Source organism: Acipenser ruthenus, chromosome 4 (assembly GCF_902713425.1).
Source record: "Acipenser ruthenus chromosome 4, fAciRut3.2 maternal haplotype, whole genome shotgun sequence".
In the NCBI taxonomy this organism is placed as follows: domain Eukaryota; kingdom Metazoa; phylum Chordata; class Actinopteri; order Acipenseriformes; family Acipenseridae; genus Acipenser; species Acipenser ruthenus.
The window spans coordinates 75,504,181-75,523,607 of record NC_081192.1 but is presented as its reverse complement, the minus strand read 5'-3'; the positions used below and the strand labels follow the sequence as shown (position 1 = coordinate 75,523,607).

General features: G+C 38.3%; 1 protein-coding gene and 1 long non-coding RNA gene across 3 annotated transcripts; one reads left to right on the top strand and one right to left on the bottom strand.

Moving 5' to 3' along the window:
- Positions 1–7,299: 7,299 nt before the first annotated feature.
- Positions 7,300–10,418, bottom strand: LOC131736942 (uncharacterized). The gene is made up of 2 exons (XR_009328531.1): positions 9,537–10,418; positions 7,300–8,790 (listed from the first exon to the last, which is right to left on the bottom strand). It is a non-coding gene; the product is annotated as an uncharacterized LOC131736942 (long non-coding RNA).
- A 306-nt stretch (positions 10,419–10,724) lies between these two features.
- LOC117399610 (DOMON domain-containing protein FRRS1L-like) lies at positions 10,725–18,785 on the top strand. Of its 2 annotated transcripts, none has more exons than XM_059022790.1 (5): positions 10,725–11,119; positions 12,628–12,712; positions 14,606–14,696; positions 15,483–15,729; positions 15,923–18,785. In XM_059022790.1, the coding sequence occupies exons 1-5, from the start codon at positions 10,912–10,914 to the stop codon at positions 16,093–16,095; spliced, it is 804 nt and encodes a 267-aa protein (XP_058878773.1). In that variant the 5' UTR covers positions 10,725–10,911; the 3' UTR covers positions 16,096–18,785. The 2 variants fall into 2 exon arrangements, with proteins under 2 accessions (XP_058878773.1, XP_033854791.1); XM_033998900.3 differs by having other exon boundaries at positions 14,558–14,696.
- Positions 18,786–19,427: the final 642 nt, after the last annotated feature.

Sequence of the window (19,427 nt, the reverse complement as noted above, 5' to 3'; positions counted from 1 at the left end):
CTAAAAACTGCAGGGGATCCAGAAACTTCTGCCTGTTTCCCCCCGGGGCTGTAATTGCTCCCCTTCATTAACATTACTAAATACAATAAAAATACATTGGAAATGGCAGTGATCAAGCTGAGTTAGGAATATTAGGATGCCGCTATTAGCATCTGCTGTTGTTAAGATCTGATTTTAAAAACAGCTGTGTTCTCCATCAAGTACAGGGAATATAGCCATTGCGCTCGGATTTAGCCTTGTGCGGTCCCTCTCACTGAGCTGAATACACAGTTGCTGCACCTGTGTGCGCCGGTCGGATGACATTTGCCAGGAGAATCTGCATAATTTTTACCTCAGCCTTCATTAGAGAATAGCTTGCTCTGACATTTTTTGTCTTTTATCACATGTTGTCAGCTTGTATTTATCTGCCTTGATAGCACTACTAAGCAACCTGAGGTCCTTGTGTTTTCATCCCCCTGTAGACCTGTGCACCGCAGTAAGCAACGACTAGAGTTGCTCCTTCCCCCAGGGATTCTGATCTTCTTCTGGGTTTGCAGTATGAGCTCTGGATCATTGTTCCTTTTGCTGTGCGGTAACTTTTGTCTCCTAGTCAGAAAACTATCAGATAAGTAAACCTTTTACATTCATTGGCGAAGCCTGTGAACCGATACGAGAACAGGTCTTTATGCTAGTGTCCGTTGCGGGAAACTAGGGCAGCTTTCAGACATTCCCAGTAAATAGGGGATTTTTCATACCTGGTGTCTGTCACAAGGTCAAGACCTAATTTTCTGGCAGCTCAGTTCCTGAAGGGTGCACTTAGGCTGTGCCTTTTTTTCACACTGCAGACTCACCATGCAGTCACACAAGAGCTACAGCATCGGAGGACAACGCAGCTCTCAGGCAGTTTACAGGCAAGCCCGCAAGCACCCGGCCAGACTACAGGGGTCGCTGGTGCGCAGTGAGCCGAGGACACCCTGGCCAACCTAAACCCTCCCCCCAGGGCGACACTTGGCCAATTGTGCACCGCCCCCTGGGAGCTCCCGTCCACGGTCGGTTGTGGAATAGGAATAAACGGTGATGTCCAGGCTATAGGGCACATCCTGCACTCCATGCGGAGCGCCTTTACCGGATGCACCACTGGGGAGCCCCTCAAAACAGTCTTTCTTGTGGCAATTGCCTCTGCTAAGCGTGTGAGTTACAGACCTTCTCTAAAGGGAGGGTTTGCCTTTTCTTTTCAGAGGGCAGGTCCAAGTTTATGATCTGCCCTAACCGAGCCTTTCTTCCATAGATGGTGTCTGCCTTTCATGTCAATCAAGTGGTAAAGCTAGAAGCTGGACTTGAAGAGGAAACTCCACATGCTGTGCCTGGTTAGGGCCCTAACATTTTACCTGGATAAGTCCAAACAGTGGAGGCAGTCTGATCAATTGTTTGTCTGCTAGGGCACCAAGAGCCTGGGACAGCCCCTCTCGAAGCAGCGCCTGTCCAAGTGGATTGCAGACCCTGTCCACACTGCTTATGACCTGGCTGGTATACCCCCACCAGTGAAACTGACTGGTCACTCGACCAGAGATCTTGCAACATCATGGGCCTTGTTCCAAAGTATGGAGTAGTTGACATCTGTAATGCTGCTGTATGGTCAACACCTCACTCCATCAATAGGTTCTACTGACTCAGTGTCATAGACCCTGCAAACCCTGGCTCTGTAGAGCTATCATGTCAGTGCTGTGAATTCTTCATGTGTGACAGCTTGCGTATACAGTTCCTGTGAGTAATGGCTATTTTCCCCATACTTTATTTATGATAAATAATCTTTATTTTTCAGAAATATAGGAAAATAGCCATTACTATTTCAGGCTGCTGCGTTTCAGTACTCACAGTGAACCTGAGGTAAAAATCATGCAAATTCTCCTGGCGCACGTCATCTTAACCTTTTTGCTGCCAATGGTAGTTGCCACCTCCCTGGCCACAGGAATTCTACAGTTTTTGCAATACATTCCTTTAATCACGATTACTGTATCCGCCTTTTAGTGTATCCAAGCAAACCTATATATCGTTTTGTTCAGCACACATTGAACTTTCCACTGGTGGAAACCCCGTGTGGATATCTGGTAAGATGAGCCATAACTGTGCCTGTTTTTTTCATAAGGCAATGTTGAAAGCAATATATTGTTGAATTTGTCTTTCAACATGCTTTAATAGGTTTCTAATTTACAAAAAGCACACCTGTAACCACAATATACAACGAACAACGAACAAAAGGGTAAACACACACACAAACAAGCGTAGGTCACTAAAAAACGATACACTAAAATACAATAAATCTCCTATCTCCTGTGTTTTTCTGTAACTGCAGGAAATGCAACGACCAAAATATATGTTGTTGGTAGTTATAAAAAAAAGAAAAGAAAAATATGTCATGATAAAAAAAATACAACAGGTTGGGATAAATGAAAAAAAGAAAATTGAGGTAAAACACAATAAATTCCCTCACAAGAACTCAAAGTGCTTCCCAAAATTATTTCTCAAAAATACTTTAATGTGTTATCTAAATTTGTATCTCAATGTGTTCAGCCAATGTGTGGTGTAAAAAACTTGGTAATCGAAAGTAAAATAAATAAATAAATGAAAAGAACAACAGTTCAATTTGTGGTTTATCCAGATACTGTATGTAAAGGAAAGAATAAAAAGAAACAAACTCTTGGGAACAAACTTGCAAAAATATAAAATACAGGGAATATATCACACATAAAAATGTCAATTTTGGGGAAAAATGTATATAACGTATTGATAAATATACAGAAGACTTTTTTAAAAGTTAAGCAACGAACAGCAGTCTTAACCACTCCTCACCACACCACAGAAACTACAACAACAGAGCGCTCTAGTCACGCCTCCCAAACTTTTTTCGCGCTTTTTCGTCATGCATTTTGAACCATGTTCCAGCCCCCATCCCATGATTCATTTGTTGCAGTAAAAGGTCCTAATCATGGCAAGCTTTTTTAAATAGTGAAAAAAAAGACAGTAGCTTTTCAGGGCACCTCGAAGAGTTGGACGTACCAGGAACGTCCTAAGGGCACTTTATCAGCATATTTTTAGGACTTGCCAGGTACGTCCTATGGGCACTTTATGAGCATATTTTTAGGACGTGCCAGGTATGTCCTAAGGGCACTGAAGTGGTTAAGGGCACATGCAGGCGGAGCAGCAACAGCGGCCCAGAAGCTCAGTGAGAGGGGCCGCACAAGGCTAAATCTGTGAGTAATGGCTATTTTTCCATATCTTGGTGAACCATGGTTATGATAAATTACTTTACGCTTTTAGGTCATTTATTTGCTAGTCTGAGACAGTGCCACTCTGTCCTTAATATACCAAATATTGTTCTTAATCATTCTTGTTGTCATCTTGCTGGATACACGGACCCCTGATCAGCATTAATCTTGGGCTACCTAATGTTACCTTGGGTAAAGTGGTCCAAGCTAAGTGGTTATCGGGGTCTGTGAAGCCAGACAGTTTTATTTATTTTATTTTTATTTTTATGTTTAGCATTCTTTTTCAGAAGGCATGAGATACTTTTATATTATAAATGAATGTGTTCATTCATAAATTTCAAGCTTAATTCACATCCTTGACAAGCATTTTAAGTGTCAAAAGAAAACTGTTGCCATTTCATCCTTAAACTAATTTGCAATTATTATGTTGTGCAGCAATTTCACTTATGTACTGAAATGATAATGTATTCTAGTCAGTATTGTTTGGAAAATGGTAGTCACAGTATAGTCAGCTCAGTGTGTGTGAATGTCATCCTCCAAGCATAACATTTCAAAACCCGTAACTGCCATAAAATAGCGAAATAAAGTTTGACGAGTTGAAACATACTGATTGCAAATACTTGTTACACACTGTTAAATTGTCATCTCTGACTATAGCTTTATTATGTGCCTGCAGAAATATGTTTCATGCTCCAAATGCTTCAGCACTGCTGCCTTAACACCAACATTTCTGTTCACTAAATGCTACAGAAAGTTTCAAACCTGTATTTACACAAGGGGTGGCATTCTGAGACACTTCTACATGTTACTTTCGAAGCAAATGCGTTTAAGAAATACTGTAAATGAAAATGTTAATGTATTGTTTTCATTGTCATGACACCCCACCCCCTTCATAAAGTTTATACTCTCCTATTTATACTATACAATCTTTGCTTTGTATATTTGGAAAAGCTGTACATAATTCATAATGTTTATATCATTTAGCTGGATGAACTATTTAGTAATATGATTGTATTAGTATAATTTCACGACAGCATGTCTCTTTTGTTGGACCCTGAAAATAAATAATTTTCAAAAGCAAGATTTGATATTGATCTTATTTTTGTGTGATGCAGTGTTTACACAATCTGGTTAGTTTTAATCCACCATTCTCTTTTATATGTACTGTACTACGTATATATTTGTACACACTTGGGTCTGTTCAATTGATCTGAACAGTGGTGGGTTTAAATGCCCCACTGTTTACGTATTATTAACAATTCAGACATTTTACTTTAAAGATAGAAGTAAACTAGATGTCTTCTTTTAATGATTTAAACAATGGTGGTATTTAGATCCACCACCATTTAGATTAATTGAATAGACCCCAGTGGCTTTTAACACACAATATTTTATTTTTATAATCCAGGTTTCCTAGTCACGAAAGCCACCCAACAACTTGGAGATAGACTTAAGAGAGAGAGAAGGAGACACTTCTTCATACAGAGATCAGTGAGGGTATGGAATGGGTTACCTAGTCATGTTGTTGAGGTAGAATCACTTCCTTCAAAACCCAACTTGATAAAGCTTTGAGATCAATCAGGTACTAGGAACAGAACGAGTTTAGATAGGCTGAGTGGCCACTTCTCATCCTACTTAATTTAATTCATCAATACAGAGACTAATATGGAGTTAGCTGAGCTGACAGTCGTGTCTGTCAGTTTTTCAGACAAAAAAGGAGACTTTAAATCCCAACAAGGCTGTTTTTTATATATAATTTAATAAACATTTTAAAACATGTAATATATATGTGTGTGTGTGTGTATACTGTATATATTCTTTCAATGGGCTCATCCAGTTGATATTTCCCATATCTCACAGCCGTATGATATGGGAAACATGCGCACATTAATACCAGCAACAGAGCGCTACCCCAGCGTGAGCTGTCAAACTGTAACAGCAACACATCTCCACAATTCTCTAATGTGCACTTGATAAAGAAACCCCTTCAGAGCCCTCCACATCCAGTGAAAATCAGGTAAATCCAAGTGAAACACACGTTTCCAACATCGAAACAGGCTCTCTGCTTTCAATTTTCGGGCCAAACTGCATTTTCCATGAGGGAGTCGATGTAAACATCTATAAATCGGCCATCCCGAAAAATCTCCCATCCACAGACGAAGGTGCTTTGTAATACACTGATTCTGACTGAAGGTAAGCCACTTCTCACAAAAAGGTACACAGAAATGTTAGCAAACACAAACACCCTTGGATTTAGTTCAAGTTATCAAAGTTGCTCCTATTTTAAATAGAATTATTTATGCAGTTCACTCTGTCTAATAACTCACTGACATAAACTAAGTAGAGTAAGCCCCCCACAACATAAAATAGGAAAACCCGGTCGGGAGCACAACAGCCAAAATTCAAATGGTAGCAATGACAAATGACTGCTTCCTAACGCAATTTGTCAAGGCACCAACTAGAGGGAGAGCATGCCTTGATTTAGTCTTTTCAAATAACGAAGACAGAATACCTAAAACAGAGGTCAGAGAACCATTGGCAAACTCAGATCACAACATGGTCTCATTTGAAGTGCTTTTTAAAACCCAAAAAGTAACGAATAAAGCTAAGGTTTACAATTTTAAAAAGGCAAACTATGAAGGAATGAAACAGAAGTAGATTGGAGTAAAATAGAGAAAACATCCACTGATAAAGGGTGGTTATATTTCAGAAATGTAGTACTAGAGGCGCAAAACAAATACATCCCAAAAGTAGACAAATCAAAATCTAAAACAAAATGGTTTAATAGATCAATGAAAAATATTTTCAGAGAAAAAGAGCACTTTACAGAGTGTTTAAAAGGGACCAAGAACAAAGTACACAGAAAGAGTACTTGGGACTGCAAACACAAGTCAAAAAGGAAGTTAGAAAGACCAAGAGAGAGATAGAAATGAACATTGCCAAGGGGGCTAAAACCAATTCCAAAAAGGTTTTCCAATATTATAACAGCAAAAGAAGATTCAAGGAGGAAGTAAAATGTCTAAGAGATACAAATGGCAACATCATAGATGAAGAGAAAAAAATATCAAATACATTAAATGATTACTTTTCACAAGTTTTTACAAAGGAGGATATGGACAACATGACCCACATGTCGACCTGTTCCCATCCAGTTTTAAATAAGTTTAGCATAACAGAGGCAGAAGTGTTAAAGGGACTAGGAGCTCTTAAAATAAACAAATCCCCTGGGCTGGATGAGATCCTCGCAACAGTACTCAAAGAAATGAAATAAATTATTTACACACCGCTAACTAAGATCATGCAAAAGTCTCTTGAGACATGGGTTGTACCAACAGACTGGAGAATTGCAAACATAATACCGATCCACAAAAAGGGAGACAAAACCGAACCAGGTAACTACAGACCAATAAGCCTGACTTCTATTATATGTAAACTTAAGGAAATTAAAATACGATCCAAAATTGAAAATTACCTATATGGTAATAGTATCCAGGGAGACAGCATGGTTTTAGGAAAGGGAGATTCCGTCTAACTAACCAGAGCTGTTCAAAGATGCCAAAAACAATAAAAATCACTCCTAAAGATTGGGTCAACAAGTTTGTCAAGGACAAATTTCACATCAATAGTAATGTGCTGTTACACTCGTAGGTAGACCATTGTAGAACACATGGGAAGCGCAGAAACAGCAGGGCCATCGAAAACACTGAAACAGACCACTGTGTTTGGATCATTTCAGCATCTTACAACTGCCAAAGAACAGCGTGAAACTGTTGTTTCAGATTTTGTCAAAATGTGTGTAAAAGCTGACATTCCTCTGTACAAAGTGAATCAACCAGTGGGAGGGAGGAGGTGCCATTCCAAAGTCAGACCAGTTGGAATGCTGCAGCTCTATTTTAACAGTAGCCATCCGGATGACAAAGACTAACTCTGAGTTGAACTAACATGAATATATATATATATATATATATATATATATATATATATATATATATATATTTACAACAGAACTATTTGTAATATTTGAAGTAAAAAAAAAAGTATGTTTGCAACTTGCTTAGAATTTGAAAGTGTAACCATTTTTATTTTATTTATTTATTTAGCAAACTCATTTATCCAAACGACTTACACATGTTACACTGTAATACAAGGTTACAGTTCAAGAACAATTAAAGTTATAAACTAAAATGCAACATAAAGAGACACAACAAGTGTAACAAGAACAACAATAAATACTTCCTGTGTTAACTCTTAGGGTATATCAGGGGATGTGGTGAAGCAGTCTGTTCCTTTGTTATGGTTACGGAAAGACCTACAAAGGACATACGAGCAAAAAAGTACCGTGAGTGTTTAGTGTTGTCTTATCTGTCGGTTTAATTATTGTTGCTTGTTATTCTAGACGGCTGAATATCCGGGAGCTGACGTGCTAAGCCAGCATCAAACCCGGACTACACGGTCACCGATTATTGTATTAAATCACCACTTGCACTAGGAGCACTCACTATTGGACTTGTGCAGGACTGAACCCTGTGGTTTACCTGTGCTATACACATCATTGTGAAGAGTCAGGTATTATTATTTAAGGTTGCCAAACAAGCAACCCAGCACAAATAAAGAGCTGTTTTTCACCGTGAACTGTGTTGTGTTCGTTATTACTGCGCACTGCATCACCCCTACACCTGCGCACTGCAAACTACTTTGCCACATGGATACTCTATATTTGTGATCAATATGCTTACAATTTAATTCTGGATTTTAAAAAATCTAGAAGTAAACCATATACACAGTTCTATAAATGGTTCTAAAGTGGTTCTAAAATCAGAAAGGAACCTTTATTATAAGTTTCCTCAGGGAACCCCATCAAAAAAGATTATTTAAAGCACCTTAAAAGGTTCCGCCACAGTGCCAACATCACAAACCCTTAAAGGTTCTTAGTGGAACTAAGAACCTTTAAGGGTTAGTGGAACCACAGCTGGGCCTGTTGCTCCGGGTAAAGCCCCTCGCAGTTCCGACACCAGACTGTGGCAATAGTAGGGTCCTTTATTGAAGCTGGCGTCTGGGAACAGCTCGTGGGTGCGGGGATGTCAATCCTGGCGGCAGCCACAGCCCCGTGGAGAGAACTCGACGACTTTGCAGCTAGACGAAGATGTGAAGGAGGAGGGGGTCGATGTTTCTGAGCTCGCCTGGGTCGGGGGAGGTTTTGAGTTCCCCCATTCCAGCGGCTCCATCCAGGTGTTGGCATTGCTCCTGGGCAGGGTCAGTCCTTCGGACACGTGGACCAGAGGTCGTAGGCTGCATGCTTCGGCGGTGGCGTATGACTGCTTTTTTAGCAGTGGCGGGGTGGTGGCTGAGGTTTCCGACTCAAGTTGTTGAGTGGTCTGGGAGAGGGCTGAGGTCCCCTGGGGGTGTGCAGGGGATTGTGATGCCGCAAGTTGAAGCCCCCTGCGGCGCTGAGCCCGTTGAGAGGCTGCGTTGCCCTTGGAGGTGGTGGTGCGTGGTGGAGCCCGGGACAATAAACAACGGGGTGGAACAACCACAACAACACGTCCTAACAAAAAAAGGGCGAGAGACAGAGAAAGTGAGTGACATGAATAACTCATATCTGGGTAAACAGGTTGTGGGGGCGGAGGGAGTGAGGGTGTCTAAAGCAGGGCTTCTCAAACTCGGTCCTGGGGACCCCCTGTGGCTGCTGGTTTTCATTCCAACCGAGCTCTCAATTACTTAACTAGACCCTTAATTGAACTAATAATTTGCTTAATTAGACCTTTTTACCTTTTTTCAGCTCTTGAACAAAGCCAACACTTAAACTAATTTAACAAAAAGAGACCAGCATTTAATCATAGTATTCCTGTAGCCTACCTCTGACTGAAAGCTCATCTTTGCCAATTACTCCTTACTTTGTTTCCTTCGCTAAAGGCTGGCTATTTTACAGTGTGGCTTTATTAATACATCACCGCAATACATTTAAATATATAAAAACCACACAGTGAATGAAACAGAATGTAAGGCAACAGCAAAACCACAACACTCAAGAATGAATTCATAAAAGGTACAAAGTAAACTGTGTAATCAAACAGTCGGAAAATCAATACTTTAAACAAAAATGAACTCAAACAGTGGAGGTGGCTGTCACAGGCTTAACGCCAGACTGAAACTGCAGGGAGAAAGGAAAAACGGGGTTACAAATATACACTACAATGATTTTAATATGTCTAAAAACACCTTTAATAAGAAATATTAAAATAAGGAAACAGTAAAAAATAGCAATTGTAAAATACGAATTAAACAAATTACCACAACCAGAGAAGGAGGCACGGAATACGTTGACTCACAGCTAGCGGAATTGGCCAGAATCCAAATAGCTGCCACAAGCAATAAAGCCTGCCAACAAGGCTATAATGAACAGATTAAAGTATGTTACTTAAGCACCAATATAATACTATACACTAGCCCAATACAACAACGCACTTTACCAAAACTATTCCTCGGCAAGAAAATCGCGGATTAATAACTATACTTAGCCGACAAAAATGTTTCAGTGTCTTCTGTCTGGTTTATAGGCTGAAACGCATGAGCAATTGATTAGCTAATTAATTGCACATCAGCCTAAACTACAAATTATCCAAGCTACATGGAAAACCCGATATGGATCACTTTTGCCAGCACATACAACTCATCAAACTGTTGCTGTGTTGATTCATTTATACCCCGCATTTCCAGCACTCGCCAATCCACCTTGATTTCATCAATGCTGTAAAATGTTCCAAAAAATCTAGACGTGGCTTACCACCTAAAATTTCAAAGTTTACATTCATTTTCACATTCAATATTAAAGTTGAGAGATGTACAATACGATGCTATATTGTAAATTGTAACTTTTTTCTTTTTTTTTCTTTTTTTTTCTTAAAAAGAGAGCTGACTCTTCCTTGTAAAAAACACGAATGGGTAAAACACTTAAAATGCTGTTTTTACTAAACTGAATAGCAGCAAAAAATTGCAAAAAATAGTTTTCCAAGAAGCAACTTCTTTCAAAAACATTGCTTTCTTATATTTCACTTATTAATAGCCTTAAATGGGATACTTCGCCTACAAATAAAAAATACTTTTATCATTACGACCCATTAGTTTGATGTCTCTGCTGCAGTGAACCATTGGTTTTAGCAATGGGTCAGTCACAGTTATCCCCACAGAGCTCGCGTACGCGAGTGCTACAGTACAGAGACTCACAATTGATATAGGCAATACGAATTGAGAGACCACGAGGGGTGCTAATATATTAACCTCTAAGAGAAACACCAATTTAAAATCCCGGCGTTACCGCTGTCTAATTTAGTATAGTTTAAGGTTGACTCGAGAAACATATACTCCCCAGGATGCACAATATATTTTAAAATATATGCATTTTATTTATGTATTAATCCCCTAATTCTGATTTGGTTTTGCCTACATGCCCCTTCTCACACGCATATTGTGCCCCTTACCCTCACGCACAATAGTCGTAGTTTGTTGTGTGCACACGTATTTACAAAAAAATTAAAAAAAAATAAAAATATGACGATGAGATAGCTTGGATCTTCAAATGCAGTTTTATCCATCTATTCCAGTGTCTCCTCGTATTTTTCAATAGAACCAGCTTGTTCCAGCGCTTGCATTAGTTTATGCTTTTGTGATGTCCCACTCGATGCTGTTGCAGCTGCAGCTGCTCCTTCTGCTGTTCACGAGCTGCTGGCGTGGAATCACTTCCAGCCCTACAGACGACAGCGCAGCGAGGAGCGGCCACGGGGAACGGGGCGAGCCGGGATTTGAAGAACAGCACCAGGATTCATACAGCACGTTCGCATCTGAGTTTTTCGAGTCCAGATACATGACTGAAGAAGGTCAGGATGTATATGTTTTGCTGTTGTCCCATCCCAGGAAAATCACTTTTATTAATCTGGAGTGAAAACAGAGCTGCCGAATTGTGCATTTTAACGGCCTTGAAAATAGAAATATGCGAAATTGTTCAGGGCCTTTTGTAAATATAGAGAAGCTTACCTGAATACATTCGACATTTAATGTAGTGTTTTCATGTGCACTATATGAACATACAGTAGTTTATTCCGATACTGTCACCAAAAATCCGTAATCCCTACGTTAAATGACGGGGCGGGGCGGAATAAAGAAAGGCTACATCAACATGTACTTTACACTTATGTATGTATCTGCATATATCTAGAAAACCCGTTAGTGATTTCTTGCTAAGGACCTCTTTATAACAATCTATTGAGTGTATCAGAATCTGCGGGTTTATATGAGGCTGTCTCTGTCACACTCCAGAATTCAGAACCTACAACATAATAGTTTTGTGTACGTTTGCGTAGTAGGAGACATTAGAAACAGCGTCAATTCAATGATATACAGTTCATGACAATGGGAATTGATTCCCCAAGGAGAATAATCCCTAGTTACCCTATGATTTAAGATGTGAGTTTGACCTCTGCTACAGAATCAGCACCTTGGTCAGCACCCAGCACCCAGCTACACATATGGAAAATTAACGAATGAGTCAATAATAATAATAATAATAATAATAATAATAATAATAATAATAATAATAATTTCACGGAGTGTCACGAAACCAACATTTTATTAAAAAAAAAAAAAAAAAAAAAAAAACCCTCACCAGAAAACACATTTTCTATTTTCATTATATTCTACTGATGTAAGTTGCTGTAACACATTTCTGCTGGAAACATGTAGTTTAAAACGTGTTAGCTGCAAAAAAAAAGTAACAAGCAGACAATATATATATTTTTAAAAACAACCTTGAATGACAAATTCAGCAACATTTTCGAGTTTTGTAAACCTTAAAACCTATGTTGAAACATTCATTAAAATGGCTGTGTAATTCCCAGAGCTTATTTTGCTGCCTCTAATTCCAGCATTTAAACAAGGGAGAAACCTTAACTTCAAACCTGAAATGACAAAACCGAAGCTTTTATGTTTTTCTCTATACATTGTAAAAAAATTTAAATGTATTAGCACACTTCAACCGTGCACAGACACCCCCTAAAATCACATGTATTATTACTGGCATCCTTCCAAACTGTTGAAACAAGTTCTGTATGCAGTATGCAGTCCGAAAATAGGAGGCACTTTTTTACACAGAGAATTGTGAGGGTCTGGAACCAACTCCCCAGTAATGCTGTTAAAGCTGACACCCTGGGATCCTTCAAGAAGCTGCTTGATGAGATTCTGGGATCAATAAGCTACTAACAACCAAACGAGCAAGATGGGCTGAATGGCCTCCTCTCATTTGTAAACTTTCTTATGTTCTTATGTTCTTATATTGTAATGGTTTCACAGGCACGCTGTGAACTGAAGCGTCTTCATTTTCACCTAACAGGCTATCCTTTCCCCACCGCGCCTCCTGTAGATCCTTTTGCCAGAATCAAAGTGAGTGACTGTGGGGTAACGAAGGGTTGTTTCAGGTAAGGCCTTCCTATATTTTAAGGGCATAGGATATTGTGGCACTAATATAAAACTACAGCCATTCACTTTTATTGGAATTAAAAATGCTGTTCTCCTGTAAGAAATAATTAAAAAAAAGACTTCATTAAAAATTCAGGCACATTAACACTAGAAGGACCGGAGATATACTCATACCTAGAAGCCCCGCAGCCTTCTGACGGCTGTATTGAAAACTGTAAATAGTATAACAAAAGGAGAAACAGTCGGATGTAATTCTTTTTTTTTTTATTGAGTACGTGACAAACATCTGAACAACCGAAGCGCATATATATATATATGAACATTTATTTTACAAATCAAAACAAGAAAATGTAAAAACTAAACATCTGAACAACATACCTATTTATAAAACTGAAACGATAGCAATACATTTTTAACTTTTCAACAGCAATCGGTTTATTATAAGATGAGCAAAAGCAATTGAACAACGTAGATACATAAACTTGGAAAAAAACATTTTACAGAGCGCACAGCACAAGAAGTTATAAAAAAAGTCTATAATTTATTTTTCTTTTTTTCGACAAAAGGGTATTCATTTACCTTGAGTCTAAGGCTGTTCACAATCAACACAGATAATGCGCTTCTCCACGCCGCTTTTCTGCACAGGGCACAGCTGTCCAAAGTTTTGTTTTTATTGCACTTGCCAACCTGGCATTGGCGTCTCTTGCGGCTCTCAGTGGGGTTGTCAGCTTCAGCTGTGAGTACATGCTTGGCAGTCTCCCTCTGTTCCAAATGCTTCTTGCGAAGTTCCTGTGTTAACTGTAAAATATATTCTCTCCTTGGTAAATTCTTCTCTGTGCATTCTTTGTAAAGTACCCAGAAGTTGATGGCTGCTAGGTTCAATACATTGTAAAACACCTGAACAGACCACTGTCGGGAGCCGGCTTTCACAGAATACTTCCATATCATCTGATCCAAAACATCAACTCCATATTTTGTTGCGTTGTAAAACTCCAGTCTCTGGTATTTATTTTCACTAGTCCCAATGCTAATTGAGTGAATAAAGCAGCGCAGCTGGCAAGCAGGCGCCAGCCTTCAAAAGGCTGATTGAAAACAATAGACTGTCAGTCATTCACTCAGGCAGAGAGTAGAGACTAATCTGATTACAGCTAAACACATTGCGGACTGGTAAATAAAAATAATAAAGTTGAATACCGTTCTGTATAATCAAAATACATTGTTTTTTGAGTGGCCGTCAATGTGACTGCTCCCGGGGCTTTTAGGTATAATGTAATATATCTCCTTTATTTCTGCACTCCCGCATTTCATGCTTTGTGAGAATATTTAATACATACAGACATAATGTAAAAGTCTGAAACCTGTTGCATATCACAGATGAGGAAAACCAGCCAGGCTCTTGACACAAGGTAGCAAGCCAAACTCATTTCAAGTCATTTCAAATCACATTTACATACACACGAACGCACAGCCCCTTATGTGTTACATGACTGGAGAAAATTACATTTTAAAACCAAAAACCGCCAAAATGACCGCTGCAGGGCTTCTAGTGTTAAAAAAGAAAAGACCAGAACAATTGCCATATAATAGCTATATCTACAGGATGCATCAAGTGTACAAGGAGATAACAGTCGTCTGAGTGGTTAAAATTCAAGACAAAGTTGAGGATGTTATACTAGCGATGGAGACTGTTGTTTCTAAGTACAGTAGAAACCTTGTGGAAATGTTGGTCTAGTGGACTAAGTATGTTTAGCTTTATCCAACACTGTAATTGTGTCTGATATATTGGTTGCTCCTTGTAGGGTCCAGATATCTTTCTGTTAGTTCTTGTCTTTTTCCTTGTGCAGGTATGGGAAGCCAGGTTGTGATGCAGAGACCTGTGATTACTTCCTCAGCTATCGCAGGATCGGGGCTGATGTGGAGTTTGAGTTGAGTGCAGACACTGATGGCTGGGTGGCGGTTGGGTTTTCATCAGATAAGAAGATGGTGAGTAGGCTTCTTTAGCGGGACATGTGTTTTCATTTTTAACTGTTTGTTTTGTCCCAATAAAAGCAGGAATGACTCAATGCCAAGTAGTCTTTTTTTCTTTTCTTTTTCATGTGATGCATTGGGGATATTACTCCCAGACCTTTTTATTTAAGGAGTCAGATAACAGGCTTCTGGCTATTTACTTCAAGGGCTACATTCTCAGAGTTTTATTTTTGCAGCAAAATCAATCATTTATTTCTGAAAGGAAAAAACATCAATTCAAATAACGAGCAATTTCAGACTGCGCAATGTATTGTGTTGTAAAAATCAGGTAAGGACCTGAATAAACATATTTTGACCTTGATTAGAAAAAAAGGTTCGTCTTTATGATCTAAAAAGTTATTCTCAAAATCTAAGAACTGAACATACAACCGAGTCATTTCATAAGGGGGATGTGTAGCCCTTAGGTAAGATCTGGTTGCTCACCCCTTGACTTCAATATTTATAAACCCCTACAGTAAATGTCTGAGTTTGGTTTGGGGGCAACTTAATTAAGTGCATTTTCCCTTTCTTTAAGAATCCAGCCCTTGTTTTTTTTTTTTTTTATAACAATACATTATTAAATGTAGGAAAGAGGGGAGGCCATTCAGCCCATCTATGCTCGTCCAGTTCCTAGTAGCTGATTGATCTCAAAACCTTGTCATATTGAGTCTTAAAGGACCCTAATGATTCAGCATCAACAACACGGCTAAGTAACCCATTCCATGCCCTCACCACTCTCATTGCCTGATTGATTGTTCACAGGGAGGTGATGATGTCATGGGGTGTGTCCATGATGACAATGGCAGGGTTCGGATCCATCATTTCTACAACGTGGGGCAGTGGGCCAAGGAGATCAAGAGGAACCCAGCACGGGATGAGGAGGGGATATTTGAAAACAACCGAGTGACCTGCAGGTTCAAGCGTCCAGTTTATGTTTCCCAGGAGGAGACTATTGTGGACCTGCACTTGAGCTGGTACTACCTGTTTGCATGGGGACCAGCCATTCAAGGTAAGGGAATGTTAAGATAGCTAACCTTATATAAAAATATAAGGTTATATATAGGTTATATATAAATATATGGAGGATTGTATATATATATAATTTGCTCTAGAATATCCCATCTGTTATTTTTTTGTGAATAAAGTACCTATTAAGTTTTGTATTGTCATATTTCTGTCTTTGTCACGCTTGCCTGATGCAGGATCAATCACTCGACACGACATTGACACCCCTCCTGTGTCAGATCACATGATCAGCATCTACAACTACGAGGATGTCTTCATGCCCTCAGCAGCCTATCAGACTTTCTCCTCTCCCTTCTGTTTACTCCTCATCGTCGCACTGACTTTTTACTTACTGATGGGAACTCCGTAATCTGGGGTGCGCACAGGAACAATAAGAAACAGAATAATAATTTCTAAAAACTGATGACTGGGAATCTGTGAATCACTTGCAGCAAATCGATCGGAACTTTGCCAATTACTATTACGTGGGAAGAACCTTTCAGGAAATGATTGTAATGCCACCATCTAACCAAAACGTTCACTCAAAATGCATTTGTGAAAATAGCTTCTTGTTAGGCGGAGCCATTCTCCAAGGCAAGGGACTGTTCGTTTTAGCATCCTTGCCTTGTTCTACAGTGCTCTTAGGATGTTCATTCTGCACTATTATTACAAGGTATGCGCAACTTACCCGTTACTGATAGTTGGTATTGTCTTTAGGAAGTATTTATTGGCAGGTATCCAATAAATCCATTCATAACGTGTTGATTCCAAAACAAAAAAGCTGTCTCCCTCACGTTTACAATTGACAGTTTACTGCCTCAGTACGCCAGGATGGCAGTAAAAATGTCAGCACCCCGGATGAGAGGAAAATAATCTTCCAAACAGTATTTTAAAACACTCAAAGCGGAAGTTAATTGCCATTGAGTGAAATCAAACTGTTATGAATGGATTTATTGGATACCTGCCAATAAATACTTCTTAAAGACGATACAAGTATGAGTAACAAATATTCTGCACACCCCTAATTATTACAGTAGTTTTATACATGTGTGCCAGAGTTGCATGTGCCAGTTATACTCTTCCATGTCCATATGTGTTATTACATAGCAAAACCAATAGGTATGTCAGCCGTTGTCATGTTAGGGTGAAGATCAGTGCAGTCGTTTGCCCACATGTACCATACAGTGTTCTCACATAAAGAGACTTAAACAATAATCCAAATTAGTAGACTTCTTCATTTTGGAGTTTACAAAAGAGCAATCATTGATGTTGTGTTTGGAGGCGGTAAGTTAATGTCATCATATCTGAGCAATGTTTTTATGTTGTTAAAAATTAAAATATATGGGTTATATACTCTTGATTACCCTATGGAAATAGAATGTTTAGGTTTAATGTTGGTTATTACCACACTAATTGTAAGTTGTGTGTATCTATGCGTGTGCATGTTTGTGTGTGTGTGTGTGTTTGTGTATGTTTGGGAATGTTTTTAGGGGGGCTGGCATCAGGCCTCAGTTCTAGTAATTTTTTCTTACATAATTCTAGGTGACATTTTAAATTAGAAGCGTTTCCTCATCAGAAACTATTTTAAAATGCAGCCAAACTTTGAAGCCAACATATTGATTAAATAATTGCAATTTCGAAAACCATGAGCTGCAGTTCTGCTCAGATGTGATTTGCATATGATTTGCCACTTTCAACCAACTGTGGTGACAATAGGGGTGCCAGGACAATTCTAAATAAAAAAGTGTAATGTTTCTTAAGACATTATTTTATATTTTCTATATTGTATCTAATTGTACAATACATTGGGATGAGTAATGCAATAACTGTATTGAAAAAAAACAAACATGTGTAATAATGGTATGTTCCATTTAATTATGTGGTGGCCTTTTTTGAATCGCCCTTTTCAGAGTTCAGGTGCTAACAAACTGGTTTAAAGATAAAGTATTATCAGTTAGTGGAAATTAGCTTTTGGATTTGACTAGTTTGAGGTTAGAGGTTATGTAGTGTCACTTTGATGGTTGTTTTTTCATATAGTTTTGATATATTTTGCTGCAAACTTGTGGTGAATATGCAGCAAACTTGCCACAAGGTCACTTTTCACATGCAAACTAGATGTTCTGGCAAACAGTTGTGGCAATCTTCTGGCAAACATTTCTGTTGTAATAATCTCAAACTTCTGATGAACTATTGTGAATATTGTGATTTGCTTTTTTTTGTAGACATGCAGAGGAAATATATGAAGAATTAAAAAACCTAACATGTATTTTCAAATATCTGTTTTCTAAAAAAAAATGATAAAAAAAGAATGTATACACACCAGCTTGGGATTAAAGTTTTGATAATTGAGCTCACGTGTTAAAAAAGTGGAACACAATAACATGTTAACAATATCTTCACTGCCTAATGTCTTTACTTAAATATTCTTATAATACATGCTAAATATTCTCATTATACATTATAATCCTAGAGTCACAACAAACATAGAAACTATTTTGTTATGCTCCAGGGTATGTTTTGCTTGGGTCGACATTGTCAATACCGTTTAGATTTTAGAATGCTTGAATCAGATCGCCCCGTATTCTTCTTTTTTCAAGACTCAATAGATTCAATTCTTTTAGCCTGTCTGCATATGACATGCCTTTTAAACCAGGAACAATTCTGGTCACTGTAACTATTAAGTAAATTACTTGGTAGATTTTATGTATTATATAGGGATTGTAAATTAATTGAAAGCTAACTTTGCTATCCATTACTTCCATGCTGACATCACTAATTACTAAGTTTTTACCAAATAATACTTAGTAATCACATTAATTTCACTGTATTAACCAAAACAATTACATACCGAGAGTAATTTCTGTGTAACATGTGCCCTCTTAATGGTACATTTCTGTCAATATAGTATATGTAGAAAGAAACTGGGTCTGCTAATATTAACATGTTAGGAGGATAGGGAGGTTATAACTAACAGTTTCTTGAGAAGTGTATTCAGCAATGTAATAATAACTATATAGAGTTTATTGTTAAAAAAATTACAATAAATTATTTTGTCTTTGCTACTGGGGCTCATGTTTGTTAGGTTTTTTTTTAATTTGTTTTTGCTGCTAAACACAAATTTAACACTCTCAAAGCTGACAAGATGGGCTACAGTTTATTTACAAATCTATGTACACACATGTTCAGCAGACAAGCAACTCCATGTGCTGACAAGACCTTTTGAAAAATGAGTATTGGACTGTGAGACATCCGGCTGTCTTCAAGCTTTTTACTTCCTTTACGACTACTTTTTAACTCCCATTCCAGGTCATACAGTACATGAATAATATCTACTTAAAAGGTGGATGTGTTTCATTTCTTCTTTTGCATGTTTTCAGTTATTTTTCCGATTTTGAAAAAGGGAGTAAGTTACCTTTTTCGAGTTAATAAACATCTGGAAAATCCTACCCATTATTTTTTTGACTCCTTTTCTTGCTTGTTCCAGCTTTTGTCCCTAATCTTTGAGGGAAATTCAAACAATGACCAGCACTAATATATGGTTTGCTGCTTTTCAGCTGGTTGTGCTGGCTCAGGAGAGTTAATGCTGGTTGTTAAGGAGCTGGTTAAAGTGGTTCAAGAAAAAAAAGACCTATTAAAAATCCATTTACTGTAAAGTTCTAAAGACAACTGCTTGTTGTCTCCACTCCTAAATCAATGTGTTTG

Coding starts and splice junctions, on each gene's coding strand:
- LOC117399610 (XM_033998900.3), top strand. CDS start 10,912: ATGTCCCACTCGATGCTGTTGCAGCTGCAGCTGCTCCTTCTGCTGTTC. Junction 14,697..15,482: donor TTTCATCAGATAAGAAGATG/GTGAGTAGGCTT, acceptor GATTGTTCACAG/GGAGGTGATGATGTCATGGG. Junction 15,730..15,922: donor ATGGGGACCAGCCATTCAAG/GTAAGGGAATGT, acceptor TGCCTGATGCAG/GATCAATCACTCGACACGAC.